Source organism: Anomalospiza imberbis, chromosome 20 (assembly GCF_031753505.1).
Source record: "Anomalospiza imberbis isolate Cuckoo-Finch-1a 21T00152 chromosome 20, ASM3175350v1, whole genome shotgun sequence".
Lineage (NCBI taxonomy): Eukaryota > Metazoa > Chordata > Aves > Passeriformes > Viduidae > Anomalospiza > Anomalospiza imberbis.
Window position 1 is genome coordinate 7,725,033 of NC_089700.1, and position 18,092 is coordinate 7,743,124.

Below are 18,092 nucleotides of genomic sequence, written 5' to 3' on the forward strand. Positions count from 1 at the left end.
TTCTGAGACATCTGTGCTGGCCTGGCTTGTGACAATTAGCAGAAAATCCATTGCAGAAATCCCATGCTGGGAACTTCTGGCCAATATCCAGCGTTACCGTGCAACATCTGAGACTGGAAACACCTTTGAAAGGAGCCTGTTCCTCACCTGTTGATGAAGGCCTGTCTTCCCAGGCCCACACTGGAGTCTGTCTGTGGTAGTCCCCTTCTGAATGTACAGATGAGACAGAAGAAGGTCTTTCAGTTCCCAAATATCCCTGCCCAGGAATTGGAGACTTTGACTTCCTACTGTTTGACTTGCCAATGAGTTTCTGCTTGCTGACCGCCCCACCTGGCAATCAGAGGGGACAGATTTTACCAACCACATTTTAGCCTCTGTGTGTTTGTTTCTAGAAATTATCAAGTAGCACTGAGAAGCTTTAGGTATCCAATACATCCTGTTCTCCTTTTCCTGTTCCATCAGTGTTGTTGGAAAAATCAGGATGATAAATGCAAACACCACCTTTGCCAATTACAGAGGAAAGACAGTGATTTTCAGTGATACCACGTTATTCAAACCCTTGATTTATTTATTTTCTTTAAGGCCCTGGGATATTTGGGAGCTGCAGTACCTGAATTTGGAGATGGATTGGCTTCTTCCCTACGTGTCTCGTTACTCGCCGGTACCGCGGCGCCGGAGCTGCCTGGAGCCACCGCGAGAGGTTGGGACATGACGACCCCGTGCTCCTCACTCTTGTCATCAAAGTTTCCCATCAGTGCTTTCCTAATAATGTCTTCCAGACCCAGATTACTGGCAGGATCTCCAAAGGAGTGACCCCTAGAACTGACTGCACCTGGGAGAGAAGAGAAAACAGGGAAAGGTGGGAAGGGAGGCAAAAGGTGTATCTCAGAGAAATTAAAAAGGGGTGTGGGGAAAGATTTGGTCATTTTGCTTTTCCTTATGGTGCAGGAAATAAGTTTTCATATAGGATATTAGCTTTTAAATTTGCACCATTTTCCTCTTTTACCGGACTCCCCAAAGAGTATAAATTTAAGATAGTAAAGCCATTACATTTTTCTGGTACATATGTTGTTTCTTTTATTGAAGAACTTACCTGAGGTAGTGACTGCTGGCAAATTGAATATTTCAGTCCCTGGCTGAGCGGTTGCTGCAATTAAAACACAACATTTCACTGAATTTTTCAGTAGCCCTACTGCACAAGAAAAAGGCAAAAATATAGTTCTAGTATCATATTCCAGCATGTCAGTGTTCCTTACTGGAACTATATTAAAATGCTGTTTAAAAGACATAATCATGAGAGCCAAGAAAACACAAACTCTTTAGTTTCAAGACACCTTTCCAAATAGGAAAATGTGTAGTATTGATATAAAGCAAATTACAGACACAGTTAGAATAATGTCAGGTGTTAACAACTCTCTCATTAATTATGTGGATTTCACCTCTTAAGTGTTAAAAGGATGTGACAGTCCTACATACAACAGTATATTAAAAAATCTAACCTTCTAGTTCTATGATCATATATTATTATACGTATTTTATATTAATAGATTTATATTAATTTGTATTATTCAATCATATTTAGGTCAGGACATCTGCAGGTGGAAAGTCACATGAAGCTTAAGCTGGAAAAATTGAGTGAAAAGGCAAGTCCTGCATACCCATGTCAGAGTCACCTCCACCAGATGAGTTCAGCTTTCGAAATATCTCCTGTTTCTTGGATTTTACCATTGGTGAAGTGTTCTCAAGTTTGGTGAAAAACGAAGGCAGGTAACTGATACTGCCTGGAGAGCGAGAGTCAGTCCTGCCAAGACCAACACGTGTCAAAGAGAGAGAACTTGTAAGATGCACATTTAAATCTTCCCCAAAGCAGTCAGGCAGAAACCCTTAACAGTCATAGGAACACTGGGGGGTTCAATAATAACTGAGTTTGCCTAAGCAGCAACAATCTGTCAAGTAAGCTTGAATTAAAAACCCAAACAACTAATACATAAATTAAAAAATATTCTAAAAATGAAGTAAAAATAATCTAGCATTCCTAGCCCAAGATCCTTACATTTCTAAAAAGTGCAATATCCCCTGCCATGTTCCTGAAAATCCCTTTGCATCTACTTAACATCCATCATGGACTCTAACAACCCTGCAGCAACTGCAGAGCGGAAAACCCCAAGAAAATTAGAATCAATTTCACTTGTTTAAGTATGAAGCTTAAACAAGTACTTTGGGTGCTCTTCCTTCCCCAGCAGGGCAAATACAGGTGCACTCACTCCATTGTGCATCTCCCACACGTTTGCAGACACCAGCCCTGCCAGGGAGCCCAAGAAGGTCCTGTGCAGTTTTATGGTGCAGATCTGACAGACTGGGACAGGGCTGCCCCATCCATGGACACCCCGCTTCACTCCTCCTTAGCTCAGTGATAGTTCAAGTGATTATCTGCTCCAGCACCATGAGTGCTGGAAGCCTGGGTTCCTTCGCTCTCCACCTGGACAATATCCAGGAATCCAACCAGGCAGGAGAAGACTGAATGGTTGAATAAAAACTGTGACCTTTCTCAAAACTCACTTCAGTTTTACAGAACTGGCAACCACAAGGAGTTTAACATTCTCTCAGATGTGACACAGAACACTCTGCTTGCACCAAGAAACTTAAGACAGAGCACCAACATGTGACCTTTTGCTCAGCCTTCCCAAAGCACCTCCCAAATTGCAAGTTTTGGATGTTAGTGCAGAAGGATTGACAGTGATTAACAACTTGCCTGTGGCACCAGAGGAAGGTCAGTTGAGCTGCTCTTTAATAAAGACACAGTTTGCAGCACAAAGATTCAGGATTATGTTTTTAAAAGTCAGTTTTACACCTACCTCTGTTCAGTAGGCTCAGTTCTTTGGGAAAGCAAAAGAACATTTTCCTGTTTCTCATGTACAACTGGGACCTGAGGTGGCGAGATTGGCTCGTAGGGCTCTGAGGGGACATGACTCCTCTCTGGAGATTTTCCAGGCCTACATCCACAATTCAGAGACAGATAGTTACTCTCAGTGCATGTACAGCAGTAGTTAACTCATGTAATTTTACAGTTCCTACATAACTGCTTATGTGTAATTATATATTACATGCTTTGTAGTAAGCTTGGTGATCTTAAAAAGATGACTATGCATTGTCCATAACAACTCTGGTAAGTTTTAAGTTATTACATGTTTTCAGGCCTCTAAAGACTGAAAATTAAGAGAAGTAGCAAAGGGAAAACATTTATAAGCTATGTTATGGAGCCAAGCAATTGGCAAAAGAGTAGGAGACAGACTTTGCCTAAAAATAAGATCAAAAGGCACCTTTATTTCCAATCTACCAGTAACCAAGGTTACTGCATTATTTTAAATCAATATCATATCTGGGCATCAATTAAACTTGCAGTTAGACTGAATCCCTGCATTACCTTCCCCTGGCCTTGTCAGAGAGGTTCTCAGGGGACACTCTGGCCCCTGGCCGCTGGAGGTGCACGGGCTGTGGCTGCGCCTCGGGGCTGTAGCGGTTCGAGGTCTTTGCCCGGCCAGAAACAGGCGTTGGAGCAGGGGTGGAATTCTGGAATGTAGTGGTGGGAGGCTGCACAGAGGCCTGAGAAGATGCTTGGTTTCTAGCAAAGTCTTGTGTGATAATTTGCTGGATGTCACCAAAAGAAATAGAAAAGAGATCCTGGTTAGACACTGGCCACAGTGTAGCTATTCACAAACTAGACGAGCCTGATGGCAACAAACGAGGCTATAAATTCAGGTACAGTATTTTGGAATACTCTCAAATATAAAGCAGAATTATAAAACCTACACAGATGTGATCAGCAAGGGTGATGAGCCGATGGGTCCTGGGCACATGTGCCATCCCCTCTGCCTGGGAAGAGGGAGGTGGAGGTTGCTGGGGTGAGGGGGGCTCCTGTTGTGTCCTGTAGCGGTGAATGGGGCCCTCGTACGGCCTGTTGGGGTCAGCTGGTTGAAAAAGAAAAGGTCACTCTGTTAAGCTTCAAGGTCTGAAACTTCTGTGCTTACAAATCTAAAAAAGGTGACTGTGATAGTATTTCCACATGCAGATGAACTTACTCTCTGCCTGGCTTGGTTTGGGTGTCTCTTGCTGATAGGGCTGCAGCTTTTCTTGAGCAGGGACAGGTGAATTTGCAGGGCTGATCACCTCAATGGCATCTCCAGGAGCTTCATACCGGTGTGAGGACACTGAATATCAAGCAAAGGTTGTGGAATAAAATGTAAATATGACGAAAATTTTTGTTGCCTATACTTAGCAACACCAGTGCTTCCAGTAAAATGGCGCCAGTGAACGAAAGTCAAAACACTGTTGCCGTCTCATGGTAACTATAGTGATACAAAGACTTCCATGAAACAGTGTTCCAACATAAACAAAGTAATTTTCAGTTTCCTGACTTCTGGAAAGGTTACTCTTATGATCCTGCATTCAAGCTGTAGCATGGAATCTGAATAAAGCAAACAACTCTGATTTTGCAAGAGTAACTATATGCAAAAACTGTATTTGTCTATCAAGTGTTTCTGCTTTGCAGAGCTGAATATTTTATCATTAAACATCTGAATCATTTCCCATAATTTCCCTAAAGGCTAAGACAGACAGCAAAGAAGTATAGAGTTACTAAGATACGTACAACTACTGGAAGAATCTGAACTTTGAGAGCCCCTATCTCGAGCATCCTTGTCTGAAGCAATCTGGCGAGTGATGATCACATCTATGAAGTTAGCAGCAGTAATTGTGGTCTTTCCTCGAGTTCTCAGCTCTTCCTCATACCTGGATTTAGGAGGAGGTCCTTTCTCTTTACCAGCCTCTGAATAGACTACTGATGAAGTCTGTCCCTGGGACTTGCCACCAGAGTAATTTGCAGATGTATAGGGGCACTGCACAGGCCTCTTTTCTACCTCCAGGGTCTTCTGCTCCATCTGCTGCTGGTCAGTCACCACAGCTGACCGGCGTCCCATATTCTCTTCTATCCTGGTTCCTTCGTGCTTGTTCTCCTTTGCTTTGGCAACTTCCATCTGAGGAGCAGAGGCTGCAGCATCCACGAGTGCTGCCAGGGCATCAGCAGCAGTGTTGTAACGGGAAGCTGGCAAGCCTTGAGTGATAGAGGGAGCTCCAGGGGTGAGCTGCCTGTGGGCAAACATTGAATAGCCTCAGTTACATCACATGGAAAGAACTTGAGCCATGAACACAAGAAAGCTAAGCTTTTCTGACACTAATTTCTACCCAAAATGCACTGATGAAAATGCTCTGATATATCCATTAATCCACTATATTTCAAATAGTGAAATATCCTTAACCCTAAATGCACTTTTTAATAAGCTGAAATATTAGAACAGATATCTGTGCCACATTAACTTCTAAAACCTACATGATACGTAGCTGAGCAGCAGGATCCAAAGGTGTGATTACACTTGTCCCATTGGTTCCTTGGAATATACTTGGCCTTTGCTGCAGAATGTTTTCCTGGCTTCTGACAGAGGGGGATGGGGACCGGACGTATCCATGACTGCCGGGTCTGCCAGGCTGCTCTGCACCTGCAGGACACAGTGGAGGGGAACAAACAAAAAGAAATGATTACTCTTACAACAGTGTAGCACTGTAAATCAATGCTGTCTCCTCCACATCCCTTCCCAGCTGTCTCCACCACTCTGGATGTGACGGTATGTATTAAAGATTTAAATCTGTTCACAACGCTCTAAATGACATGCAAGCTGTGCCAGTGACAACTAGGATTCACTCCTCTTTAGGTGCTACACTGCTTTGAGAGAAAGTTCAAGAAATTGCAGAAGTTGCAATTATGACCAGAACTGCTGGGCAACACAAACCTGCCTGAAGTGCAGAGTAAAAGCAAACGGTAAATGGTATTTGCTAACAGTGACTGCATAAAATGACAGTTACAGTGTACAAGACAAGTGATCCAAGTGTATCCATGTGCCCTCACCTGGTCGGAGATAAAGTTCAGCAGGGACTGAGGTGATTCTCTCCCTCTCTCGTTCTCGTTCTCTTTCCCGCTCTCGTTCACGTTCCCTCTCCCTTTCCCGTTCCTTCTCCCTCTCCCTTTCCCGTTCCCTTTCAGCATTTGCAGCTGCAGAAGCTGCCAAGTGGGTGGGGTGTCCTGGAAGGTCCACAAGGTAAAATGAAGGAGCAAAAATGTACCCTTAAGCAAAGCATGATAATGTAAGCACTTGCCTATATATTTTGCCATACACTTGCAGCAAAATTTCCCAAATACATTTTAATTCCACTCAAGACTATCCACTTATCTAGTAAGACAAAAGCTTAACATACAGTGAAAGTGGAAGGCTCAAAAGCCTTTTACTAAAGTGGTTGCTATACAGTTAAAAACTAAACAGCTTATAGACCCCAGTTCTACCCTTCAACACATGTAAAATGGGGTTAGTGGATTATAATCAAATTACTACAAATAAAGACCTGACAGAATAAGGCAAATTCAGAATTTGACAGCACTTCTACTGTAACTACACAGGATATCATCAAAACCCTTTTGCTATCCAAGTGAGAGGTGCATGCAAAAAGCATCTCCTGAGAAAACATCAAAACATGGCATTAATGAAAGCTGAATAAAGATGGTCAATTCTCTCAGCATGTCAGACAATTAAAACCAGCACCAAGCCATGAGAGCTCTTACCTGGTGACAGAGAAGCAGGGTTGTAAGGCCTGGGAGGGAAGGTAAGCTGGGTGCCAGGGATGTATGTGATTCTCTCCATGGGTGGGGTGCTGGTTCCTCCAGGATGAGGCACTAAGATAGTGGGAGCCATATTGTTCAGGTCAATAATTCCTGTCAGGAGATGACACACGTGAGAATGGCCACGCCAGGACACGGTCCACACAGTCGGCAATGAATGTTTGGTGGAGAAAATACAAGAATAAGGCAATTGTAGGGCTATATTCCAGCTGGTTAGACTCTCTTAGATCTGGCAATCAGAATTTAGGAACATACAAAGTCAGAATTTGCATTTGTAGCACTCCCTTTAATTGCCCTTTGGAAAAATGCACTTCACTTCTATTCAATAATCCCACCTTTTAGCAGTTTTGGGTATTACCCAAAAAATAAAACAATCAGCATTGTTATCACAAACATTACACTTCTGGCTGTTGCTTTTATATTCTTTTTGAAGAAGTTATCATTTTGATATAATTCTCTTTTCTGAAGTTTGATGATGAGCTAAATATGGTTCTGACCATCAATTTAAATGAATAGAAAAAAATCTGGCTCTTGAACACCAATAACTCTCAGAGACTTCTCCTTAAAAATATTGATTATAGAGGTGGTTTTCCTTTCCACAAAAGGCAGTTTGCAAATGAGTTGTCAGACATCCAAGATCACTACAGGATGAACACATTTATACACATGGCCTTGTATGAGCGCATCCAAACCACAGCTGGCACAGCCAAAACACACTTTTCAGAGGAGTACAGAAAGAGAGCCAGGCCCACCTCGTGCTCCTGCATAAGGGAGTGCTAAAGTTTGCTCCCTGGGGGACAATCCCCTGGTGACATCGGGCCGGAGGTTGACTTGCATCTGCTGGGAGGTGATGTAGTCGTTGAGGATGGTCTGGCGCGTGTTCTCCATGGCGTACAGCTGGTACTGGCTGGGGTACCCCGGCGTGGGGGACAGCTGCCTTTGGAACAGGTAAGCAGCAGCAGCTGAGGGTGAAAGGGGGGAAAAGGAGGCATTTAGGAAGCAGGATGATTCTGGATTAAATAAAACTTTCAGGTGTTTGTAAAGCTTCAATGAGAGGTGCTATCAAGTCTTGGTAGTTGGTGCCAAATGAGTGAAAATAGCATTTTAATAGTGGTGTTTTATTGAATTTCTGCAGTGCATGCACACTGGAAGTGCTAAACAATCCAGATCGGAGAGATGACTTTAATAGAATTATAAATGCTGAAATTCTGAAAATGTAAAAGGCTGAAACAACTAAAGAACTTAGAAAATACTTCACAGAATAAACTGAGGGATAGGTTAAAAGGAAGTCACTGTATTTAATATCACCTGATAATCCTTCAGTGAAAATAATCAGTCTTGATCAGAGAACTTATATAGAATATGTAAGTCTATATATAATTATACAGAATTACACTTTAATTCTCTAGCCTCTTCCACATCCTTCTTTGCAAAGCTTTCCTGAAAGCTTTTAATACATTCCATGAATACTTTTCTATAAATACTGTGAACTTTTTAACAAAACAAAAGCAAGCTGGCAGCTCTGAAGGGAAGTTACAACATTATACAATACTAATTTACTTAGTATCTTGGTTAGATACTAAAGCACCACTGAACTGAAATCAAATCATAGCAAGAAATACTTATAACCTTATAAGTGATACCTGGCCATTGATAACTGCCTTATAAAGGTATCCTTTCTGTGCATCAAAGATCACAGTTATTCTAAAACTAAAAAAAGCCAACACAAATGTATTTACCAGGATCCAGAGCCCTGTGAAATGGCATAGCAGGATCTAAATGGGGAGGGAGGTGACCCCTGTAGACTTCAGGAGTTGCTCCTCTGTGGTGAGGGTCAAAAGGACTGTGAGCCACTACAGGATCAACCCCTGGGACTGGAGATTTTGCTGGCACACTCTCCCTCTGTGTTGGAGTGAGTGTGTTCTTCCTTTCATGATTTGCTGACTTCCCAGAAGATACTCCAGCTAAAAGCAATTAAATACCCAAGTTAATAAAATGCTTGTTTCTCTGTGGAAAATTGAACTGTAAAAATACACTGGTTCCCAAGGAACATTTTCAGTGACTGCAATACAACAAATCACAGAGAACATTTTATATCAAAAAACACTTCTGCTGAAAGAACTGTACTTTAAAACTAAGATTGTTTACACTTCATTAAAAGATCTTCCTCATCTGGACATTTTAAAATCAGGACTAGCTTCTGCCCTTAAAACATTACCCTTGTAGGTACCACTTTCAATGTGATCCATAATCAAATGCAAATTGAAACTGAATTGCATTCCCACATCTCTCTTCTATTATGGCAGATTTTCATTTTCTTATTTCAATTAACAGCTTACAGCCTTCTAAAATTCATTCTAGCCAACTTCCAAATTGAGACAAGCCACTAGAATAAAATAAAGAAGAATGGAGTACATAAAAATCCAAATAATAAAGCTTTTTTGTCTCACTGTGGACAGGAATGACATACCCTCACTAACTCTGTTCATCATAGGTGAACTCCTGGACATTGGACTCTGATAGTTCACAGGGGTCCTCCGAGCATTTGTATCATCATAAATCCCAGGGCTCAGCTGTGATTTGGGAGTTTCATGAAGGGTTGACCTGAGAACAGAGGGACCAGAGCTGACTACGGACGTGTGACGGGACCGCACGGCATCCCCGGTCTTCACATCTTCGTATTTTCCTCGCTCCACCACCTTCACGTTTTCTGGCACCATTTCCAGCTGAGGCATTCCCCGGGGCAGCTTGCTTGGTCCAGTGATTAGAGATTTTACATTGTGTTTGATGGCAGACTGGCCAGAGTTGCTTTCGTATTTTATGGGTGTGCCCTGAAGAGGAGAAAAAGTTCAGGTTAAAGTCATGTTGTGGAAAAAACTCGCACAGCCTGAGCTGTGTGAGTGTAACAGTGCTTTCTGTACTTACCTGAGATATGGAGCCTTCTATGATTGGCCTGGTTGTCTGCACTATTTCAGGAGTCTTGCGACTCTCTTGGCTTAAGAGGTCCTGCCTTGGGATCTCATGGATGGAGCGACCCATCTCCTTTATGGTGGTGACCCCATCGTAGGGTTTGCCCTTGGTGATGGCTCCTTCAAACGTCCTGATGGGAGGTGACTCTCTCTTGATCTGCTTGGGGTACTTCAAACCTTCTTCAAAACTTTCAGCTGTTGCTCTTGGTGTGCCTTTTATAGAAAGAAAGGGTCACAAGACTGATATTTATAGCTGCTAAGTCTCTTTTTTCATAAGCAGAGTAATTACATGTAACAGTGAAACTTTGGTTTGCTGTAGTCTGTGGTGAGATACTCAAAGTCTAAAAAAATCATCACAAAAATAATATTGAACAATATATTAAATAAAACAAACCTCCCATGTTATTCAGATGCTGAAACAAAAGAAATAAATGCATCTGCATAGTTGTTAGTGTTCATTTAAAAAATAAAGTGCTAATTACCAAGTATTCATATTAAAAAGTCTATTTTCCAATAAGAAATAAAATCTATGTTTACAGACTAGATTTGAATACAGCATATCAAAAAGCTGCTGATTTATGCTCTGAAAATTTTTCATAAAATAAGCTCCACCTTTAACACAGCTCCCACAGTTAATTAAGAGCTTTAAGGTTCAGAAATCCAGATTTTTGAGGATTAATTAACGCTCCCCTTTTTAAGCCTGCAGTACCTCACCTTGCATTATAGAGCCAGACAAGACTGTTCTCTCCTTTAGTTCAGCGTGTGGGCTACCCCGAGGCAGCGCTCGGCAGATTAAACCTAAAATTAAAATGAAGGTAATTTAGAGAATTAAACAAGTGTTAAAAAAAATCCAACCTCCAAACCAACAAGCCCCCTCCTTCTTACACATGAGAGATGGTATCTGTACCCTGGCAGTGCCCAGAGGGCCAAGCCTCAGTATGCCAGGCATTGCAGCAACATGTTATAAACACCTCCTGCCCTAAAAAAAAAATCTTTCACTTCAAGTATTTGTGCTATTGCATAGTTGCAAGTTTTAACATATTTAGAAAACAGGAGGTGTTTTTTATAATTAAGCTTAACCTTTGTTTCAAAAGCAGTCACTGCTTTTCTCACAGTCCACTTTCCTTGCCTAGAAAGAAAGGTGTTCATGGAGGGAAGTGGAACTAAGAAAAAAAAATCCAAAATATGCCTCAGCATGCTCCAAATTATCAAAGTTTACACTGAATCATTGGGGAAGAGATTAATTTACTGTGTCTACAGTAAGAATCTAAACAAAGTGCTCAACACACTCATAATTTTTCACAGTTTGAAGACAGAAAATGTGTCGCTAATGGGACAAAGCACGGAAGTACCAGAGCAGCAATGCAGAGGCAACACTGAATTTCTGTGTGTAGCCTACAAACCTCACATTCACATTGTTCCATCTGATGGACATGTCCACAAAATATCCTCTAAGGCCTACCCAAAGATAGGACAAAGTGCTTTTAAGGAGCCAGGCTCCATGGTTGAGGCAGGAAATATTTTCTTGCATTTGTATTTTTACAAAACAATCAGAAAAGTTATATAATGACCTGCCTTGGCCTCTGCAGGCTTTGTTTGATTACAGTTTATTAAAAGAGCACAGCACTAGGGATGCCCTGAAGCAGGATCCTGCAGTTCGGAGAGGTTTTTTGCAGGAATGCATAAGGTCAGGGCAGTGTGATGCCAGTATTTAACTAAAGGGTGTGGCAGAGGCTGTGCTGGTGTGACCCAGTGTTTGAGCTCCACAGGACCACTGGGATTGTGGAGAGCCAGGGACATGTGTCAGATGTGCTGACAGCAGGAAGTGCCACCTGCAGTAGCAGCAGCTGTGGTAAAACAGAAAAGAAACCTGGGATCTACTCCAGTCCTGTTTCCAGCACGCTGTAACTGCAGTGCTATTGCATGGATTTGGTAATTTGTGTGATTTAAATCTAACTTCCCTGTTAGTCTGCACCCTAAGATAACTCCAAATGCTCTTACATCAATGGATAAAAGATAAACACCTTGGAAGCAGCTGTTTTTACCTTCCAGTGGTGCAGACCCTGGAGACTCCCTCAGTGACATCCCCTGCTTTATATTTCCTTCCATTGTATCATAGGTTCTCTTTAAACCAATTTCATGAGCAGTTCTTGGACTCCTTGTTCCTTCACGGACATTTTTAATAGCTGGCAAAATGTACAAGAGTGTGGTCAGGAAATTTGGACAACAAAAAAGGACACATAAATATTACATTAATGAGACTACAGGTCATTAATATTTAAACAACATAACTTCAATATAATACTGTAACATTAAATATCAATCTTAAAAAAGATCCTTTATAATTTGTCAAAAAGTTACTTAAGTTACTCATTTATCAATATTTCAACTGAAGTTTAAAGTTACATGATACATTTATTTTTATTTTAATACAGGTCATTTTAAACCTGGTTATTTACCCTTCCGCAATACAAACATTCAATGACAAATAGGAAATAAATGGCAAAGGAACAGTTGAACTATATTTTAAACACGCGTCTGCTTGGAAGCAGAAACACTTCAGCTACGGATGATCACAGCAGAACCTGACTTTGATCAGGTAGAATACACAAATCCTCACCATCATAAGATAGAATATGCCCACTTTTGCCTTCATAAATGACATGGCCCTTGGCTGAGGCCTCCTCCCTGCACTTCTCTGGGCTGCTGTCCTCGGTGGCCAGCCGGGTGATGGTTCCCTTCAGCAGCGCATCGGCGGCGATGCCGGACTGGGACAGAGCTGGGGTACCCTGTGTGCAAACCCAGCACAGCAATAAATTCACAGCTCTGAGTCATTAGAGAACAGGGAGGAGCAAAGGGGAAATACAACAAAACCAAAAAAAAAAGCTTTTGGGTCTATAAAACCAACTAATTTATCAAGTATGGCTTAAACTTCTGCCTCTATTATAGACACTTAATCAAAATATGAGTAAGAATATTTCAGCTACCTTGTTAAATAATATTACCAGAGTATTTCACAATGTGGAACGTTTAACCTATAAATACCATCTGGGGGAAGATAACATACCACATGGTGCCATTAGGTTTTATTTCTGTCCAAAGCAATGAAATCTCCCCTTCTCATCTCAAAGCAGAATTAAGGCAACTGCTTTCTGTACAAAGGGATGCCAAACCAACCAAAACAACAGCGTTTAAAATGGTAAGACAAAAGGCCTGAATTTCCCTTCTTGGATTTAAATAGAATCTGCACAAGACTGGATACACTTGGTCTGAATATTTGAACTCAGGTGTGATGCAATTTTCAGGAAAGTGGCCCTCAGATAGGTTTACCAAAGGCTCTGGTATTACTTAAAAGGTTTGAAAACTCATAAATATGAAGATGAAATCATGACAATGCTGACTTCAGCAATAGTGGGGTTTGAACATCTGATTGGATTGAAAGTTCTTTTTTCAAGGCAGTTCCTACCCTGTGATAATAATTTACTTTTTCAGACATGCAAATACATTCACAATGATAGTCTGAAGATGAAGATCTGTTTTACTACAGCCTTCCCAGCAGTAAAAGGTAAAATACCTGAGTTATGGAGCCTCTCAAAGAAGGAATGGTCTCAACTGAAACTTTATTGGTTGGAGTTCCTCGTGTTATACTCCCCTCCTGTATTGTTGTGGTACCTGATTTGAAATAAAGACATCCTGATAAATAAGAGAATTTATTAAAATCCACTCCATTTGAAATAATTAAAAATTCTATTGAGAACTGTTAGTCTACATTAAAATAGAGGGGAAAATTCAATTTAACAGCTGGCATATGAGGAAGGCTATCTCCTCTTTTAATATAGCCTTTTACACACTATAAGTATTTTACAGCATTAACTCACAGCAGTTAATTTATTTTGTTTTGATGGATTTGCTGTAGTGAGCAACTTTATTTTGAAATTGGCATGGCTTGTAACAAATATTTTTAAGTGAGCCGTGCAGACAGGAGGAGTCAGCTACAAATAAACATGCCTTGGAAAACAGGGAACAAATTAATCTTGTAATCTTATGATACTTATATAATGATAGAATACTTTAAAATAACACTTCAGCAGTTAGTTCTCCTGGTTTTCTCAGGCTCTGACAAGAGTTTTTTAATTTCTGTGACTTTCTTTACCTCGCACCACACTTTCATGTTGTGCCCTGACCAGGAGTCCCTCAGGTTGGGAATTCTGGCTTCTGGGTGAGAATTCTTCTTGTTTGATATAGGGCAGAGAAGCTATTGAGGAGAAGAAAGAAGAAAAAAGTTAAGGTTTTTTTAATTTCCTTTAATTATGGATCATTAAATAGTCTGTATAAAACATGTCAGCTTTTCTTTCCTTACCAGATTTGGCCGACTCTTGCTGCCTTGGCAGCCCAAGGGATATAGAACCCACTGATGGCTTTGCAGTTTCTGGGGCATAGGAAGCTTGACTGTGGGATGTTAAATAAGTGCCAGGTGTTCCCTGAAACAACAAATAGATGTTAATTCTTGTTTCTGGAATGAAGACTCACATCTCTCTTTAAAGGAGAATCCTAAAACTACTGTGATCCCATCTGGAAAGGCTACAGTGCCCCACTGCCATGTCCCAAAGCACAGAGCAGCAGGAGTGCAGTGTCACTGGTAGTTTGGAGATGCAAAAACTGGATACCCATGCCCTTAAATGAGAGTCAATATTCCACTTCTAAAGCTCCTGTAATTCCTGGACTTTTAGAATTATATGTACAGGTAGGTCTTAATGCTGTGACTCCATAACTGAGTACAAGAAATAGAAGATAGGAGAAAAGGGAAAAAATTGATATAAGACAGATTTTCAAAGAATAATTCTCTTACTTGTGAGATCGAGCCTCCCATGATGAAGGAAGGTTTTTCTGATGGCACACTGGTTTTGGAGGATGGAATGAGAGGTGGTGGTGGTCTGGTGGGTCTGGTTGTGGGCAGGCGAACTCCTTCAGGAATATTGGTTATCACCTGGTGAGGGGCTGGCTGGAGAACTTGAGGGGAAAAATTGTACATTAAACATTGCAGTGTGAACAGAAATAGCACAGTACAGCCTCACTGGGCTAGAAAAACACTGAGCAACTATTCACATGCAAACACAGAAAATTATCTGTCTTCTATTAACTCACAAAGTGTTTAGGGAATAATTTGATCCTCCAAATCTTTACCTGGAGGGACACTGTAGCGAGCTGCATTCATCTCAGGCTGGGGAGAGGCTTTATTGACTTCTCTTGGTGATAACCTGTAGGGTGATGCTGACCTTGTGGCTGGATTTTGTACTTGTGCTTCCTGTTCTATTCTCTTGACCTCAGCGTAAGGCATATAGGCCACTGGTTTTCCTGGGAGGGTTGAAGTAATCAGAAAGAGAAGAACCCTGGGTTAGAAACTGGAGTCAAAAAGTCCAATTCACAGCACAATTTTAACAAAGGGACTATTCCAATGCCACACACACCCATCATGTACAAACAGTGCAATTAAAAAGAAGTAATAATGTGTTCCACCAAATTTTGTGCCCTGTTTCAGTGCTCAGTGTCCAAGTATGAGCACAGTTAAAATGAATGTTTTACTGCATGGAGTACACACTCCCACCTATACCTTAAGCTTCTGGAAAGGCCTCCCCTAGAACAGAATCATCTGCTCTTTTCACTGGCATGCTCCATCTTTCTCTGTAGGAACAACTAATTTTTGTGTTTGACCCAAATGGAACCAGTTTTCTGCCTTTATATGAAGAGGCTAGAAAGTCAGCTCTTCAACAGAAAGTGAGCAGAGCGGGCAGGTCCCTTCCAGCAAGCAGCAGCTCATGATCAGTTCCTTATCACAGGAAACTGTCACTCTCCAATGAGGCAGCAGTGTGACACACAGACACAAAGCACGGCGTCATCCCAGCACAGCTGTGGGAGCACCAACCTTCCCACTCCACACTGGGGCTCTTGGAGGTGCCACAGGGGCTCACAGCGCTCCGATATTCCATGTCCAGCTGCTCCTGGCGCTGCCGCTGCTCCTCCAGCAGGGCTGACTCGTGCATGGCCTTGATGTGCCGCTGGTAGAGGGCGTAACCACTCACTGGAGTGCCCACGGGGACAGAGCAGGGGCTGCAGGAAACCTGGGGACAGCAAAGGCACAATGCCAGGGACACCCTCACAGGCACTTCCTGGAGGAGCTGTGGAGCTCAACTACCCCCTGCAGTCTGGGTGTTTCAAAAGGTCCACACCTGGTTTTAAGCTATTTGGTTTATACTTGGTTGTACTTAACCTATTTTTCCTCTGAAAAATACAATAAAAAAGCAAATAATATTTTTCTTAATTCGTTTACCAATTTTTTTTCCTGACTAGATATAGGGATAACAAACACTCCTTCAAACAGCACTGGAAACTGCCCATACCATAGGTGGGATGACAGCAGCTCGGTGGTGAAGCTGTTGCAGGTCCATCTGCCCTTGCTTTATTGTGGATGATACCAGAATTGACCCAGTGGGATTTAACAGGGAGGGCTTTGACTCTCTGCTGTAGATACTGGAAAAAGAGATGGAGGGGAAAAATATCACCAAAAGGACCAAGATTATACATCTTAAAAAATTTACAGACACAACTCTTAAATTCAAAAAACCAACACATTTATCAAACTGGACAAAGAGCTGAAAAGAACCATGTTGTGTTTTGTCCCACAGCACATATAGTAGAAGAGGCAACAGATGCTGCTATATTTTCATAATACACAGAAATACCAAAATATGAGCTCAGAATCTCCCACATCAGAAATTTATGTGTGCAGTACTTACATCGATGCAACCTTCTTTGCAGAGAGTGCTTTGGAAAAACACAATGGATAGGAAGGACCCCATGTATTTAATCCACAGAAAATAAATAGTAGTCTACAACAAAATGATTTCACATGGAGGGCTAAGACATTTGTGGAAAGATGATGTTTGAAGAGGCAAGGGAGTGCACAAACACCATCACCTGCACTCTTCCAAAGCCCACATGCACTCCCTGACACTGGATACTTTTGACATTTAAACAGCTATCGCTGGCACTGTGTGTATATTAAACCACTGAGAGGGAGGGGGGCACTGGCTCCAATGCCATGCTGGGGTGACAGAGGAACTGCACCAACAGAACACTGAAAAGACTTCAAATACCCTCAGTGGTGTCAGCCATTCCCAAAAGAGAAACAGCTCCAGAAACTGTCCCTTCAAAGCCTTACTCACCCCTGTCTGTCAGGTTCTCCATCAACTTCCTCATCAGCACTGCAGGTGGCACTGGAGTCATTATCGGAATGGGATTCTGGTCTGGCTGTAGTAACTTGCTGGGACAGGCTGTAGTCCATTTCCTCTGGTTCTGACTTTTCCTTGGGTTTCTCCATCTCTCTCTCTTTGGTATCACTCTCTATTTTCACTTGAATATTCTCTGGTAGCCTCATTTCAGCCTCTACAGGTTCTACTTTGGTATGAACTGGAAGAGTAATCACAGGCTTAGCTTCAGCTGAATGGCTTCTACTGTCCACCTCCATAGGCTCTTCAGCCTCGGTGTTTATTTCTTCCTTGACCTGTGGCTCAGGGTTCTGAGTTTCAGCTGTTGTTACACTTTGGGCTGGTAAGGAGGGAGATGTGCTGGTTGCAGGTTTAATGGCAGATTCCTGCTCTGCTGGGGCCTCAGTGGTTACTTTTGGAGCAGCGGGCTCAGATGGAGTTTCTTCAGTTGGTTTAGCAGGTTCTGCTGGAGTTGGAGATGGAGCACTTTCTGTATCAGAGCTATTTTCAGCACCTGGAGAAAAAATGTTTTGCCATGAAGGTTCAATCAATGAAATCTGACAAATTGGGTGCAATAAGGATCCATCAGTTTTAACCAATCCATCTGCAAAAACAATTTTGACTTATTATAGAAATGGGCAATTGGCTGAATTACAGAAATACTGCAACTAAAAAAATACCGCAACTAAAAAAATACCAACTACTTAAAACCCAACACTTCATCTTCTCTCATTCATTGTTTATGAATTCTATTGCCTTTTGCTACACAAAAGACCAGCCAAGACTGACTGATGTTGAATGTCTATAAATAAGCAGTTGCAACCAACAAATAAAAAAACCACACACACACACAAAAATACCACTTGAATTTGCTTGTCTGGAGCTTTACTGAGACTACCAACTACCAAAGGTTACATTTATTTGATTCAACTTGTTTCAACACTCCAGATGACAGCATAATCAAAGCATCTCAAAATACTAAGCAGCAAACATCTTTAGGCTGCTAAATTCTAAAAATGCTGCATCCCCTCGAGTGAGTTCAAATTGCTGAAACTCAACTGAAAGAGCATTTGAACAACAACAACAACATCATGAAGTGGAACACAGCTTTCTGAGCATATACTTAGCACAAAA

General features: G+C 41.7%; 1 protein-coding gene across 4 annotated transcripts in view; it reads right to left on the minus strand.

Annotated features, from left to right (window-relative positions):
• Window positions 1–18,092, minus strand: part of NCOR1 (nuclear receptor corepressor 1) — a 55,400-nt gene that overhangs the window by 2,867 nt on the left and 34,441 nt on the right. For 3 of the 4 annotated variants that reach the window (XM_068210523.1, XM_068210525.1, XM_068210524.1), the window contains exons 20-46: window positions 16,917–17,472; window positions 16,092–16,221; window positions 15,617–15,812; window positions 14,878–15,048; window positions 14,543–14,703; window positions 14,054–14,174; window positions 13,847–13,948; window positions 13,268–13,365; window positions 12,314–12,482; window positions 11,739–11,879; window positions 10,408–10,491; window positions 9,650–9,906; window positions 9,195–9,555; window positions 8,464–8,688; window positions 7,477–7,686; window positions 6,668–6,817; window positions 5,960–6,133; window positions 5,387–5,552; window positions 4,649–5,145; window positions 4,080–4,208; window positions 3,811–3,971; window positions 3,425–3,648; window positions 2,856–2,993; window positions 1,659–1,801; window positions 1,094–1,147; window positions 611–832; window positions 148–330 (exon numbers count right to left, since the gene is read on the minus strand). In XM_068210523.1, the coding sequence (XP_068066624.1) occupies window positions 148–330; window positions 611–832; window positions 1,094–1,147; window positions 1,659–1,801; window positions 2,856–2,993; window positions 3,425–3,648; window positions 3,811–3,971; window positions 4,080–4,208; window positions 4,649–5,145; window positions 5,387–5,552; window positions 5,960–6,133; window positions 6,668–6,817; window positions 7,477–7,686; window positions 8,464–8,688; window positions 9,195–9,555; window positions 9,650–9,906; window positions 10,408–10,491; window positions 11,739–11,879; window positions 12,314–12,482; window positions 13,268–13,365; window positions 13,847–13,948; window positions 14,054–14,174; window positions 14,543–14,703; window positions 14,878–15,048; window positions 15,617–15,812; window positions 16,092–16,221; window positions 16,917–17,472 (5,223 nt within the window). The remainder of the gene's footprint in view (window positions 1–147; window positions 331–610; window positions 833–1,093; window positions 1,148–1,658; window positions 1,802–2,855; window positions 2,994–3,424; window positions 3,649–3,810; window positions 3,972–4,079; window positions 4,209–4,648; window positions 5,146–5,386; window positions 5,553–5,959; window positions 6,134–6,667; window positions 6,818–7,476; window positions 7,687–8,463; window positions 8,689–9,194; window positions 9,556–9,649; window positions 9,907–10,407; window positions 10,492–11,738; window positions 11,880–12,313; window positions 12,483–13,267; window positions 13,366–13,846; window positions 13,949–14,053; window positions 14,175–14,542; window positions 14,704–14,877; window positions 15,049–15,616; window positions 15,813–16,091; window positions 16,222–16,916; window positions 17,473–18,092) is intronic. The other variant, XM_068210526.1, reaches the window with a different exon arrangement.